We start from the raw sequence: 15427 nt of genomic DNA, 5'->3' as shown, positions 1-15427 counted from the left end.
AAAGTTTGCATGTGAAGTGACTTCGTGACTGGGCTACTTGTATATAGAGGCCACATCAATTGTCTTAGTATCCCATAATGCAAAGCACATATCCTTATGGATATGTATAATGCTATGCAGTATACATGTCCATAAGGACAAGCAACTATCATCCTTATTGTCCATCCAACTGCTGGGATGGGCAACTACCCAGACTGGGTAGTGGGCTGTTTGCCCACTTGGATTTTTTTAAACTTGGATAAAGGATGAAACCAAGAATATAATATCTTGGCGTCTTTACTTCATAGCATAACCAAATGGAAAAAAAATTTCAACATCTATCTCTAATCCAGAGTATTTTAGTAATAAGTGAATGCTTGTATATGGAAATATGACTTCTACATTACTTCAACCTTGGTATCACTTTCAGGTCTGGCTCCCACTGATGAAACCTGAATAAAGATCAAAACCGGTCTAGGTAGTAGCCCTTCCCATAATGCATAGCATTATTCGTGTGCGTAAGGATATGTGCTTTGCATTATGGGATACCAAGGCAATTGATGTGAAGTCATTAGCTTCTATATACAAGCAGTGGCGTATTTAGGTATTTCCCACCTCTAGGCCCGCAGAAAGTGCCGCCCCCCCCATATTTAATGAACATGTTGATTTACATGCATAGCCTATTTATATCTTAAATTCATAATATAAATATAATTACAAAAATGAGAGCCCGGAAATTTCCGCTGCCCATCAAAATTTGTCGCTCTAGGCCCGGGTCTATACGGCCTATACCTAAATACGCCACTGTATACAAGTAGCCTAGTTGTGAAGTCTGCATGTGCAAACTTTGTTTGCTTGCACTTGGATAAAGGATGAAACCAAGAATATAATTTCTTGGCATCTTTAATTCATTAAGATAAATAATTAGAACGATATCTCTCTCTCTCTCTCTCTCTCTGAAAGAACTTGCCCTCAAACAAAACATAGTTAAAGCATTTATTATTTTTTTTATTTCTACTCTTTTCTCTATCTTTGCATTCATAATTTTGCTCTCCTCTAAGATGTTGGAACTCAAGCAGCAGTCATTCCGAATTCATTTTCAGTCTTTTAAAGACATTTCTCCTCCTCCTCATTCATCCTTGTTACTTTTGTTTTATTAATAATTTTTTTCTATCTGTATTTTGGAGAAACTACAATCATTCAAAATTACATCAATAACTTTTTCCCTTGAATCAACCTTGGCCTGACCAGCCAATCTACTCTCATATTGCAACTTTACTTACTTTACTTTACCATGCTTGTCACCTTCATAGCCTGCACCTAAGCCTCTTCATGGATCTGATCACCAACTTTCATGTAATCTTGTCCATAACATTTTCTTTTCCAACAGAGCTTGCTTGTTTCATTGTTCATCCATTTCACTCTTACTCTATTTTCAACAACTATTGCTTAAGTTCTTCCACTCCATTCCCTTTGTTATCATGGCTAATATTTCCAAGAGGTTTTTTGTTTACTACAGGCAACACTAGTTCCCATTTCAAAATGCTCTAACCTATATTACACTTTTAACATACATTAATGCTTTCCTTCTTTCAGTTCGTTCTAACAGTCCACAAATGTTTCACATTTTTCAAGGCATAAAGGAACCAATTCTCACAATGCATCCACTTGGAAAAATTTAGAGAATAACTCAGTATTCATGCCGAAGCTTTCCATAGTGCATATGTGCACTTTCTTCATGGATATCATTTTCAGATGATGATGATGATTTATAGCATAAGGACAGCAAAAGTCATACTGTGCCATATCAAAGGTTATAGCAATACACAAGGTAAGACTATTACAAACATCCACGCACACAGCACGATTCAAACCCACAACCTGTTGGTTGGAGAGCAGGTATGCTAACCACTCAGCCAACCAGTCCAGCCCATTTTCAGAAAATACACAGTAGAAACAAATGAATAGCAAGAATGCAACTGAACAAAATTACAACACCAAACATCACACTACAAAATTACTACAACAAACATTATTGAGGTATAAACCTTCCAAATTCCTAATAGAAAGTATACAGCAGAATATTCAATAAAAAAAACAAAATGAAGATTTATTCTGAAAATACAGAATGGTTTTTGAGACTTTTGTTCATGTATAGATAGTTTGCTGTCTAGAATTATTAATATAAAAAAGAATAGAGAACAATCTAGAAGTGCACGTTGAAAGTTTATTTTTCACTTGGTTAGACGATAATAAATTTAGTTTAATCCTTTATCCAAGTGTGAGCAAACAAAGTTTGTGCCTGAAAGTATCTTCAGGACTGGGGTAAGGTGGTACAACACCGGGCAACTCGTTGCAAAGGTGGAGCAAGCTAACATCACTCCTATCTCAGTATCTCCCATAATGCAAAACACATCTCCTTGCAGATATGTATAATGTTATGCATTAAGGGAAGGGCCACTACCCAGACTAGTTTCGACCTTTACTGAGGTCTCTTCATTGGGAGCCAGGCCCAAGTGGAGATACCAGGCAGAAGCATTAGCAAGGTCATCTCTACCTATAGGAGTTGCCAAATGGTGTGCCACCTTTTTATTAAATTACTCTGGATTTAGAGAAAGATGTTGAACCCCAGTCCTGAAGATACTTTCAGGCACAAACTTTGTTTGCTCACACTTGGATAAAGGATTCAACTAAATTTATTATAGTCTAACCAAGTGAAAAATAAACTTTCAACATCTTTCTCTAAATCCAGAGTAATTTAATAAAAAGGTGGCACACCGTTTGGCAACTCCTATAGGTAGAGATGACCTTGCTAATGCTTCTGCCTGGTATCTCCACTTGGGCCGGCTCCCACTGAAGAGACCTCAATAAAGGTCGAAACTAGTCTGGGTAGTGGCCCTTCCCTTAATGCATAACATTATACATATCTGCAAGGAGATGTGTTTTGCAATATGGGAGATAAGTCCTGAAGATACTTTCAGGCACAAACTTTGTTTGCTCACACTTGGATAAAGGATTAAACTAAATTTATTATCATTTTTTCATTGTTAGGCCGAGAACTTTTCAGACCACTCTCGTACATGCATATATGAAGACAACAAAGTAGAGATACTTAACTCAAAACTATCACCTTGGATAGAAATAAACCAAGGAATTAGTCAAGGAAAGAATCTTATCTGCTACTTTAATTAATAAAGCAGTCCTCAACTTACAACAGGGGTTCCATTCCAACAATTGCATCATAAGTCAAAAATCACTATATGAACCATAAGGATAAATTAAAAATTAATATTACTGAAAGCTAAAATGTGTGGGTATGTTTTATTATATTATTTTTAACTAATTTTATACTTCTTTAGAGTGAAATAATACAATGAACAAATTTTAAGATAAAATTTCCGTATATAGTACTGTACTGTAACAAACAATGAAACATGAATGTACATTGCCACTTACCAGTAAATTAATCAGCTGGAAACAGATGGAGCAAAGCTAACTGTTCACTGGTGCTTTATTAATTGGATTATTTATATGAAGAGACAGGGGCAGCCAGGACATTAACAACAAATTCTTCAGATTCAGGAACTGCAATGTTCTGAGGTTGGTTCACAAGATGCATAACTTGTGAAAGGTCTAAGGTTCATCTTCAGAGGTAAGGTGAGAGCAGGAGTTAGCTACTTAGAAATTTTATACATTACATCTAACTTAGTCTGCACATACTTTGCAAGCAATTGCAGCTTGCATCATTCTGTCTAATTTGCTAAATATTTCCATGTTAGGATCCATTTCCTCAAACAATTGAACAAAGGCAAATGCCTCAGTTAATGAGGCAGTTTTTATAAATTTTTTTTTCATTTTATTTATTTTTTTTTTACTGTAAACTTTTTGAGGGATGACTTTCCAGTTTGTTTTTTTTTCACTCTCTCCTCTTTTTTTCTCTTGTAAGGCTGTATCTTTGTCAAACAAATGATTTCAGTAGCTTCTTCCAAACTCCATTCATACACTCTGCTGTCACCTCACTGAATGATATATCATAGTAAGATGCAGGATGTTATATTCTTTCCAAAACTTTCTGAGGGTTTCCTCACTCTCTCTCAGCAACAGCCTGGGGAAAAGTATCAATAACATCACAATCCATGGGTTGCAGGAGTCAGACAGTTTTACAGTGAATACCACTTCATTCCAGTAAACAGGTTAATGGTTGCTCGTGGAGTTAGTTGTAAGTTGCATGTACGTTGTGAAGTAGAGGGCTGACTGTATAAATGACATGGAAAAATGCAAGGTATTAAACTATCATATAAGGTAATTTAAGCACATTCCTTTTTTTTTGCTGATAATTATCAGGTGATAATTACAAATTCTGAAAGCAATCTTAAGAAAGCTATTCTAAACCTAAATGAAATAGGTGAAGATTTTGGAACGTTAGCAACAGAAAAATCAAAAACTATGGCTTTTAAAGGTCAACATCTAACTAGATGTAAAATAGTAATAAATATAAGTATGATTTGCATTAACACATATAGAATTTATTAAAAACTCCATATTTTTTCCAATGATACATGGACATTGTCATTGAGAGAAGATATACCTTAACTACAGCAAACCCTCGATTTAACAGACCAGATTTAACAGACAAAATTTTCAGTCACATGTGAAAATTAACACCCTGTTAATTTTAAAATGCTTTTAACCAAGATTTGCTTATAATTAAATTAACAGGTTATTTTTTATTATTAATTTCCTGTTATTTTTAACAAATTTTGACAAATAGGCCATCATACGTTGGAAAACACTAGTAATTTAGCCAACATAAATGAGTCACCGCTAATAAAACATGTTCCGGGAATGATTAGGACGTGATCACCAATCACACTGTAATTGGTTCTTTTATTGCGTAGCATGACTTTCTGTGGCAGTTTTATTACACAAATTTTCGTAATTTTAGGAAGTTAATTATTAAAAAACAGCAGAATTCAAAAGTTAAAAAAAATGTGATGGTTTTTTTCAAAGCAGGACTAAAATTAACACACATGATCCACAGTAGTAGGTTTTTTATTACGTAAATATTTCGTCCTAGGTATCTTTAGGACATCATCAGTACAGTAGAGCAATACTAGGAATGACACAAAGTATGAGGTGCGTACGTACAATGGAATCCAAATTGCACGCAGTGGTACATTGCAGCCTGAACTTAAATTAGATTAAATTGAATTAAATTAATTAAATTAAATTAAAATTAAATTACAGGTAAGTTATTTTTACTTAACTGCCACCTACAAATCCATCAACCAGATCCACAACCTGTTACCTTTGCCCAAAGATAACTTTCACCTATGCTACTACCTGGTGTACAAGGTTCCATGCTCTTGTAAACTCTATTATTATGGACAGACAGGCAGATCAGTTTTTAAATGCATTTCGGAACATCAAGACCATATCCGCCTCATCAAACCACAAAAATCAGGCCTCGCTCAACACGGAGTTGAAAACCCAAACCACAAGCTCCACTGGGAAAAGACAAAACTCCTACACAGATCTTCATATAAATATGAATGCTTATATAAAGAGAGTGCTGAAGCCCTACTTCACAGACCAAATCTAAACCGCAATGATGTTCTTGCCATCCCTAAAGTATGGGAAATTGTCATACAAAATTGTGTAAAAATAACTTAACTGTAATTTAATTTAATTAATTTAATTCAATTTAATCTAATTTAAGTTCAGGCCACAAAGTGCCACTGCATGCAATTTGGATTTCATTGTACATATGCACCCCATCCTTTGTGTCATCCCTAGTATTGTTCTACTGTATTGATGATGTCCTAAGATACCTAGGACGAAATATTTACATAATAAAAAACCTACTATAGTTCGCCCACCGTTTGTAGGTCCCTGCTTCGCGTCTTTCCAAGAAGTCGATTCATGCTGAAGGGGAGAAAGAAATGAAGGACGTCCGAATTGGTCGCCAACACGCGAAATCACGTGCTTTATAGGTACAATTTTCCAACTGTTATACAAGCAACATAGTTAACTACAATAATCATAAAAGAGAAGTTAATTTTCCAACCGGTAATAATAAACAACTCATCCCACAATACAGACTGATTTACCCTATTATCAGAATGGATTCTCCTTTTTCTAACATGCGCAGAAGTGTTAAAAGATCTCTAATTGGTGGGTGAACTATACTGTGATTCACGTGTGTTAATTTTAGTCATGAATTCTCCACAGGTTTCTCTATATAATCAAGTTTTTCACAGCAGGATTACCTAAACCAAGTGCCTTAACATCAAACATTAACTTATCTAAAAGTGTGAAAATTGTTTTACACACAATATTACAGTGTAATATCGATAAAATTGCAATATAATGTTACAGATATTTTTATTTTTAAAAATTTCGCGATTTTAAGAACTTTCGATTTAATGGATACCCGTTAGCCCCTATTAGTCCATTAAATCGAAGGTTTACTGTACAATGAAAATATAAATAACAAGATATAGTTTATATCTTGGTCATAGCTGAGAAAATACAATATAACAGTTCAAAAGATCAAAACGGATAGCTTCTGTAATATTGAAAATGAAATAGTTGATTCAATATTACAAAAAAAAAAAAAAATGAATGAATGATTAATGGTGATTATTTCCAATAACTTCAAGACTGATAAGCAAATGACAGTTATCATTACCTCAGTCAGATTTAAAAAGAATTTCCATCCCCAATGTTAAAGGAATGTAAGAACAAATAGCTCAGATTCTTTGCAAGTACAAGCTATACAATACTTTCAAACTATAATAAAATTAGTTTAATCCTTTATCCAAGTGTGAGCAAACAAAGTTTGCACCTGAAAGTATCTTCAGGACTGGGGTAAGGTGGTACAACACCAGGGCAACTCATTGCAAAGGTGGAGCAAGCTACCAACACTCCTATCTCAGTATCTCCCATAATGCAAAACACATCTCCTTGCGGATATGCCTAATGTTATGCATTAAGGGAAGGGCCACTACCCAGACTAGTTTCGACCTTTATTTGAGGTCTCTTCAGTGGGAGCCAGGCCCTCCTATAGGTAGAGATGACCTGCTAATGCTTCTGCCTGGTATCTTCACTTGGGCCTGGCTCCCACTGAAGAGACCTCAAATAAAGGTCGAAACTAGTCTGGGTAGTGGCCCTTCCCTTAATGCATAACATTAGGCATATCCGCAAGGAGATGTGTTTTGCATTATGGGAGATACTGAGATAGGAGTGTTGGTAGCTTGCTCCACCTTTGCAATGAGTTGCCCTGGTGTTGTACCACCTTACCCCAGTCCTGAAGATACTTTCAGGTGCAAACTTTGTTTGCTCACACTTGGATAAAGGATTAAACTAATTTTATTATACTCTAACCAAGTGAAAAATAAACTTTCATCAACTTTCAAACTACTTTAGAAGCTGTCTTCATTGTTACTGAAGAATATAACAAAAAGGTTTGAAAGAGCAAAATAGACAGCTTTTTTGTAATTCAAAATTAAATAATTTATTGAATATTATAATAAAAAAGAAAAAGGGATAAATCACCTCTCTCTCTTTCTCTACAGGTGCCTGACCAGTTTGTGTTAACTTTGTTATTCTGGATAGTTATTCTGTTAAAATTAGAATCCAAGAACATCAGGACTACATCAATTTTTTAAAACTGGAGAGGTCTGGCCTCTTGCCATGCCGCTGACATTTGACATCGAATTCTTTCTTGAAACATGTGAAACATTAATGACATTACTCAAATCTTAAATTACTCGGATTGTACCAATCTCAAAGATATGGGAAAAAATTGTCACTAATTGTTTTTTTTTCTTTTTTCCATAATACTGAACAAGCTTTTCAATTTTTAATTACAGAAGCTATCCATTTTGATTTTTCAAACTCTAATATTATATCCTCCTGTTAACTTGGATGTGACTGAGATACAAGCTAGTAAGTGCATGTCATGTGAATCAGATCTTATGATTCATGTTTTAAATGTACTTAACTGATATTCTGTTCTCTCTCTGAGGATGTTCATGTTAACTGTGGATATAATATAGAGTTAAATTCTAGAGTTATTTAGGATGCATTTCATATGAAGATGAAAATCACATAAATATGAAAATTACAATATTCTTAAAAATAAGATATAATAAATTTTGTGCTTAAATCCAATCTGTTACAAAGACAAACTTGATTATAAGTTTATAATACACGAGCTTTACCAACACTACTATTATTATTATGTGACACCTCCAAGGAATCCAAAGACTCATCGAGGGAGGGCATCTACTCTACAACTCTCTGTCTCCACCAACTACACAAAACTGCTACTAGCATCATCATCATCTACACCAACAGCATCTACTGCCCACCACCACCACCACTAGTATTTTCACAGACTGCAGGATTCGAACCTGCAGCCTTTTGGCTGAAGAGCAGATACATTAACCACTGCCAACCAGCCCAGCATACAAGTGAAATCTGGATAATCCAAATAGCAACTGAAATGAAATTTATGATCATAAAATAAAGAAATCATGAAAGAATTAAATCACAAATCAATAATACAGAAAATATAAATGCAAATGGATGAAGAATGTTAAAAAGAATACAAATGGAAAGACTACCTAAACAAGCTCTTCATTATAAATATCATGAAAAAGAGGACCTAGATCTCTTCAATGAGAGACTTGCTGATGGTTTGAGGGTCAAACAGACCATAAAAAAAAGTTATGATGAATTGCTTTTATTTTACATTTTTTATTAATAATTTTCATTTTCATGTTTGTTTGTGTGTTAATAGGAACAGTCCAGTTTCAATTAATACAAGAGAAAAGGAAAACAGAGTCTGCACTAACAGTGCTCACTTGCTAAGGTTTCTGAATATTTCTCTTCATAAACTTTGTTTTGTCAAACTTTTTTTTTTTTTTTTTTTTCTGGTGATGAAAAAAACTCCACGGTTCAGTCAAAGCTAGCATTCTCAGGCTAATATTGTGATGTATTTATTTATTTGTTTGTTTGTTTTTCATTAAAATGTAAATTCAACATTTTCTTTCTCTCTCTACACAATAACCAACATATTATTTGTTGAAAGTTTTTCCACTTGGTTATATTATAAATTAAAGATGCCAAGAAATTATATTCTTGATTTCTTTCTTTATACAAGTGTAAGCAAACAAACTTTTCGCCTGAAGTGACTTCATGATTGGACTACTTGTATATAGAGGCTAATAACTTCACATCAATTGCCATAGTATCCCATAATGCAACGCACATCCAGAGTATTTTAGCAAGAGGGTGTCACACCTTTTGTATATGGAAATATGACTTTGCCATTACTTCAACCTTGGTATCACTTCTGGAGCAGCTCAAAATCAATCTGGGCTGGTAGCCCTTACCATAATTCATTGCATTATACATGTCCGTAACGATACGTGTTGCATTATGGGACACTAAGGCAATTGATGTGAAGTCATTAGCCTCTATATACAAGCCGTGAAGTGACTTCACGAGCAAACTTCGTTTGCTTACACTTGGATAAAGAAAGAAACCAAGAATTTAATTTTCTGGCATCTTTAATTTAAACCAACATATTATGCAATTTGACAAGGGATGGATGGTTAATTTATAATTGTTCCAAGGATGTCACAGATATACTGATAATCAAAGTACAACTCTGAAACAAAAATTCCCTAAAACATTTATGCTAGAATATATCCACAAAATTGATTTTTTGTAGGGGTTTGAATTTTCCAACTCTTAATATGCATTTAAAACTGATATCTGAAGAGAAATAGGTTAAAATTTTATTTCCTTTATTTATGAGAATGCATTATTGCCATTCACGTTAATGACTTTGCGTTTTAATTGGAGTTTATTTTCAGCTTAACTATAGGACTGTGTGGGAAGAAATGGGATAATATCAGCTAAAAAAAAAAAATCAGCTAACGCCTTTTTATTCCCGCATACGGGGAGCAGGCGAGGCCATTTAGCCCTATCTAACTTTTGGAGACTGAGTGGGCAGTTCAATTAGTTTGAGAATAAAATTACAGAGAGTAGTAAATAAGAACTGCAAATTAGGTTTCTACTAAGCCTGTGAAAAGCAGCTGCACTTTATTTGTTGATCCTTACTTCTGTTTTCGACCTCTCACTTGTACGGCAGTACAAGTTATTTTGAAATTACCACTAAAACTTTTTCTTAATCGGAAAGTGAATCAAATATCAGTGCATATAGTGCGAAGGAGCTTGAGTATTATTAAATCACAGAGATCGAAGAAGTCTCTATTGCTCAATGGGTTTCGATGCAACCGTTTAGGTTCTAATCCTGTATGGGACGAGAAAAACCTTTATCAGGGATATTCAACTGAAGGTAAGTTAACTGGTCCCGTACGGAGATGGGAATGTTTTTTTTTTCCTTGCGCAACCGGGCCAATCAGTGATGACAGCACATGCAATTTATAAACAAAAATGAATACTGATGATATACGACTAACTACTCATCATCATGCATATCAAGGATTTAGGCCTAGCATGGCCTGTTCTGGCCTTATAAGTCATCATTGAATCGTTTAAGAGGACATCCTGCTTTTCTTTTTTTTCTAATGGCTTGTACTTTAAGGCTTGTTTTGGTAATCTTTCTGTTTTCATTCTTTGAACGTGTTCCATCCATTTATGTTTATATTTTTTAATTTTTTCTATTACTGGTTCTTGATTTAATTCTTTTATAATTTTTTCGTTTCTTTTGTAATCAAATATGGTATACTTTGCAGTTTTTCTCATAAACTTCATTTCTGCTATTATTAATCTTTGTCTTTTTGTTTTATTGTCCAGATTTCACTTCCATACATTAAGACTGGTAGGGCTAATGTATTGTATACTTTTAGTCTGGTTTTTTTGAACTAGGTTTGGTTTAAATATAGAGTTAATTACACCTGTTATTTTTAAATATTTTACAATTTTTACGTTTATATCTTTTTCATATGTGATCATACATCCTAGGTAGTTAAATGAATTCATTCTAAGATCTTCTTATCTATTACTATCTTAGTTCTTGCTGGATCTTGTCCTTTAAAGGCCATACTTTTTTTATTTTTCTGTTGATATTATCATACCATAATCTTTGACTATCTCATTTAGATCTAAAATAGCTTTCTGTAAGTTATCTTCAGAATTTTTTATTATTATTTGGTCGTCGGCAAAAAGAAGAGTGTTTAAGTTCACTGTAGGAAAAAGTTTAATTCCTTGATGTATATTTTTATTCCATTTTATTATTATTTCATTTAAGTAAATATTAAAATGAGTTGCTGAGAGGGAACATCCCTGTTGGATCCCTTGGTTTATCTTTCTTGTATATGATAGCTCGTGATTTAATCTTATTTGTATTTGATTATTTTCATATATACTTGTGATAGCTTTTAGGATATTATTTGGTATTTGTCTTTCTTTTAATATGTTAAATAATGTTTCTTTTAACTTTGTCAAATGCTTTTTCAAAGTCAATAAATGCAATATGTGTTTCTAAATTGTATTCTCTTCTTTTCTCTATTATTAATTTTAGGCAAAAGGCCAGGTCTATACATGATCGTCCTTTCTTAAATCCATTCTGTACTTCAAAAATAAAGTTTTTGGAATATTTCATTAGTTTGATATTTAAGATTCTGCTATATATTTTGGAACAGGAATTTAGTATACTGATACCTCAATAGTTTTTAGGGTCATCTCTATTACCTTTTTTAAAGATAGGAATCACAATTGCTTTTTTCCATTCTATTGGATGAATACCAGTTGAATAAATTTTATTTAAAAACAAAAAGAGTCTTTCTTTGAATCTTGTTCCTCCATATTTATATAGTTCTGAACATAGCTGATCTTCTGCAGGTGATTTTCCGTTTCTTGTTTCTTTTAGGCTCATTTCTAATTCTTCTTTAGTTATTTCCTTTTCATTTTTGTTAATTGTTTGCCAGTTGTCTTTTTTAAAATATTTGTCTATCCACAATTCTGTGTAGTAATTTAGAAATTCTTCTAATTTCAATTCGGTGTTTAATTTTATGTTTTCTTTGGTATCTGCATTTAAGTGTTTCAAAATCTTATATACATTGGGTCTTATTTTATACAAATCATGTTCTAAATTAGAAACAAATTTGTTCCATGATTCTCTATGTCTTTTTTTTTTCAGACTTCTCTTTTAACTATGGCTCTTATTCTTTTACATTCTATTTCATCTTCTAATCTTTTACTGCTTACCCATTTGTGATAGGCTTCTTTTTTCTTTTTGATTATTTCTTTGATTGTATCATCCCAGATCTTCAGTTTTTTCCTTTTATTGAATTTTTTTGTCTTTCCTAAGCATTCATTTGCTGCTGCATTTAGTATCGTTTTTATATTAAGCCATTCTATTTCTTCATTTTGTTTTATTTTATCTAGATATTGGTTAATTCTTTGTTCATATAACCATTGTACATTTGTGTCATTCAATAGTCTAGTTTTATAAACAAATGTTTCAAATTTTCTTTCTGTTCTTGTTACTTGTAGCCATTTAGGTGGTAATCTTAATTTTATTTTAACAAGGAAGTGGTCACTGCTTATTTCATATCCTCTAGTTCTTATATCTGCTTATTTCATATATCTGCAAATTTTTCACTAACATCTAGTGAAAAATTTGATGTCTTTTCCTTTAATATAAAATAATCTAATATTGATTTCCATCCTCTTGCTGCCCAAGTATATTTATGTATGTCTTTATGTTTATAGAAGGAATTCATTATTTTTAGGTTATTATAAACTACAAAGTCAATCAATTTTTTACCATTCCTATTTACAGTATGTTCTCCATGTATTACTATATTATTATTAATTTTCGTGTTTCCAATTCTTGCATTGAAGTCTCCTGCTAAAATTACGTAACCATTTTTATTTATTTTATTATATATGTTTTGTAGCTGATTATAAAAATCAATGGATAACTCGTTCGCAGAGTATATAAGTTCTTTTCGCTATACACTTTGGTATTAGGTCTAGCTACTCACTGATGAAGCCTCAAAAAAGGCTGAAACCGGTCTGGGTAGTGACCTCCCTCCATAATATAATAACAACATACATTTCCTAGGAAATGTGTTTTTACATTATGGAAAATACCTAAGAATAGCGATCTGAACTTCCCCCATCTTTGCAACGAGTCGTCCGGTATTGTACTACGTACTAGGATCACTTGCTTCTGCTAACGCTATTGTCGCCGATACTTTATAGTTTACTATATTCGGCAAGAAACTCTCCGATTCCAATCTTTGAGTTTCTCATTCGGTTTTAAAACTATGTGGGATTTAATATCCCCTTAATTTAAGTAATAAAAATCAATATTATCCTGTTCTCTTTCTTCTTCTGGGGAATATAAACCAAAAATAAAAAATAAACCAATTATTGTTAAATATGCCTCTATCTATTTTTATTCTAGCTTCTATTATTCTTTCATTCCATAATTTATAAAGTTTTAACTGTTTTAAAAGGGAGTTATGAATCCAAATCATGACTCCTGCTTGTGCTGTTTGGTCTCCGTCAACTCCACTGTATATCACATTAAAATTTTTTTAACTAACTACTTCATCCTTAAATTATGATTATGAGAGGCAATATGGGTAAGGGCATTAGAGGCATGCAAGGACACGAATGGTTAATGGTGATTACTATTATCACCATACAGTTATCATATCATAACTCGAATTACTATTATTACCATACAGTTATCATATCATAACTCGAATTACTATTATCATACAGGTATCGTAATGGAGTTAGAATTTTGTTATAAAATGGCACTTGTGCATTTTGCGATTTATTATTGAAATTGATTCCAGATTAAACGGAACCTGCATGTATTATTCCAATGTGAAGCATTCATGTGAACATACACGCAACAAGCATGTTATCACCTACTTAAAAATTGACCGCACATGTTAATACGAACCTTGGTACTCCCGCCATCTTTGAAACTTTTGTCGGGTAACTCTAAATTGTGATATGAAATACAGTAATGAACACGACAAGGAAAAGAAAAATTAAAAATTACGAACAACAAAATTACAAATGAAAGATTAGCTTTTGAAAAATAATGAAAATAATGTGATGATGTTTCTAAATTACTAAAAATTACATAAGAAAATTAGATTGCATCCTTTCTTGCAATTTAAAATAGCTCCATCCATTATTCATTAATTCTGCCTGTATACGTATATTTATTACTGTTGCGCATCCATGAATTCCGAAGACTCGTCGTGGTTTATGAATCTACATATTTGTGTTCTCTCTCTTGCACTGTACTTGAATCATAATAATGTAGCTATCTGAAAGATTTGTACAATGAGCTTATGCCACAGTGAAATAAATAATTACTTTTTGATTGGAACTGACTTGGATGTAATGCATAGAATTAAGAAGGATGTGTGTGTGGGGGGGGGGGGGGTAAGAGTTATGAAATCGTGCTTTCTGCTTCCGAATATTAATTATGTTAGTGACACTATTAGGATGCTGAAAGGTGCAACGAAATACTTCATTGTTTGAGCAGATATAAATTATTTGAAAATGACAATAATGATAGGGAGGAATATCACAAAGGGTCATTGGAAGTAGCGGAGGAGAACAGTGAGAGGGTAAAAGGAAGGAGGCTGTTCCCAGGATACGATAGCGGCTAGTCGAAATGGGAAATGATTGCATACGAGTTCATGATGTAAGCCAGGTATGAAGAAAACGATGTGCAGTTTGGAAGTGTGGAGTGTGTTGGAAAAAAGAAAGGACTTATATAAGGCAGGTTGCACTCTGATAAAATTTGTGATAGAAAACTGGAGAAAGTGATGCTGGATAGATTGAGATCAAAAGAACCAGCTCGGTGAAACGAGGGCTATTAGAGAGGAGTGGCGTGAGTGTATGCGTGTAGACACTAGTGAGGTGCGTGAGTGTAAGAAGGAAAAGGAAATGCTAAATTTATTTCCTATTTCCTCGGATACCTAATAAAAATATTACTAGCAAAACATTACGAATTCAAGATAGCATTTAAAGATTAACAGAAACTTTAACAGAGTTAACGTTTCTGCTAAATATTTTCTAAATATTCCAAATGATGGTGGTAGTGGTGGGATAGTTCATATAAAATCTAAGGGAAAGTGGCAAGCCCAGTAGGCTGCAATGTATTGTGTATACGAATATATAAAATCTGGTTGCTAGTGCCAGAGATTGATTAACCAGTTCCCGAGTTAGTCAATCTCTGTCACCGGAAAAAAAAAATTTCTCTGGAAACTTGGGTTTTTCATTCCGTAAACTCATGAAAATCGATCGTAGAACCCAAACTATTTTCAGACATTCAAAATATTGGGTTAGGGTTTGGCATCACGAGATGGCGGCACTTGTTAGCCGTCTCTTCACTACATACCGCTTAATTAGTGACAGCCTTGGACCA

General features: G+C 33.4%; 1 protein-coding gene across 1 annotated transcript in view; it reads right to left on the bottom strand.

The window, feature by feature from the left end:
* The window catches only part of LOC150098437 (nucleoporin NUP188-like), a 197558-nt gene extending 183599 nt beyond the window's left edge, over positions 1 to 13959 (bottom strand). The window contains exon 1 of the mRNA XM_090405211.1: positions 13943 to 13959. Coding sequence (XP_090261337.1) covers positions 13943 to 13959 — 17 coding nt within the window. The remainder of the gene's footprint in view (positions 1 to 13942) is intronic.
* Between the last annotated feature and the right edge of the window lie 1468 nt (positions 13960 to 15427).

The sequence above is a fragment of the Typopeltis vanoorti genome, chromosome 15 (genome assembly GCF_054136105.1).
Source record: "Typopeltis vanoorti isolate ZY-2024b chromosome 15, IOZ_Tvanoo_1.0, whole genome shotgun sequence".
NCBI classification, from domain to species: domain Eukaryota; kingdom Metazoa; phylum Arthropoda; class Arachnida; order Uropygi; family Thelyphonidae; genus Typopeltis; species Typopeltis vanoorti.
Note: the sequence above shows the minus strand (reverse complement) of the source record. Positions and strands in the feature narration are given on the sequence as shown.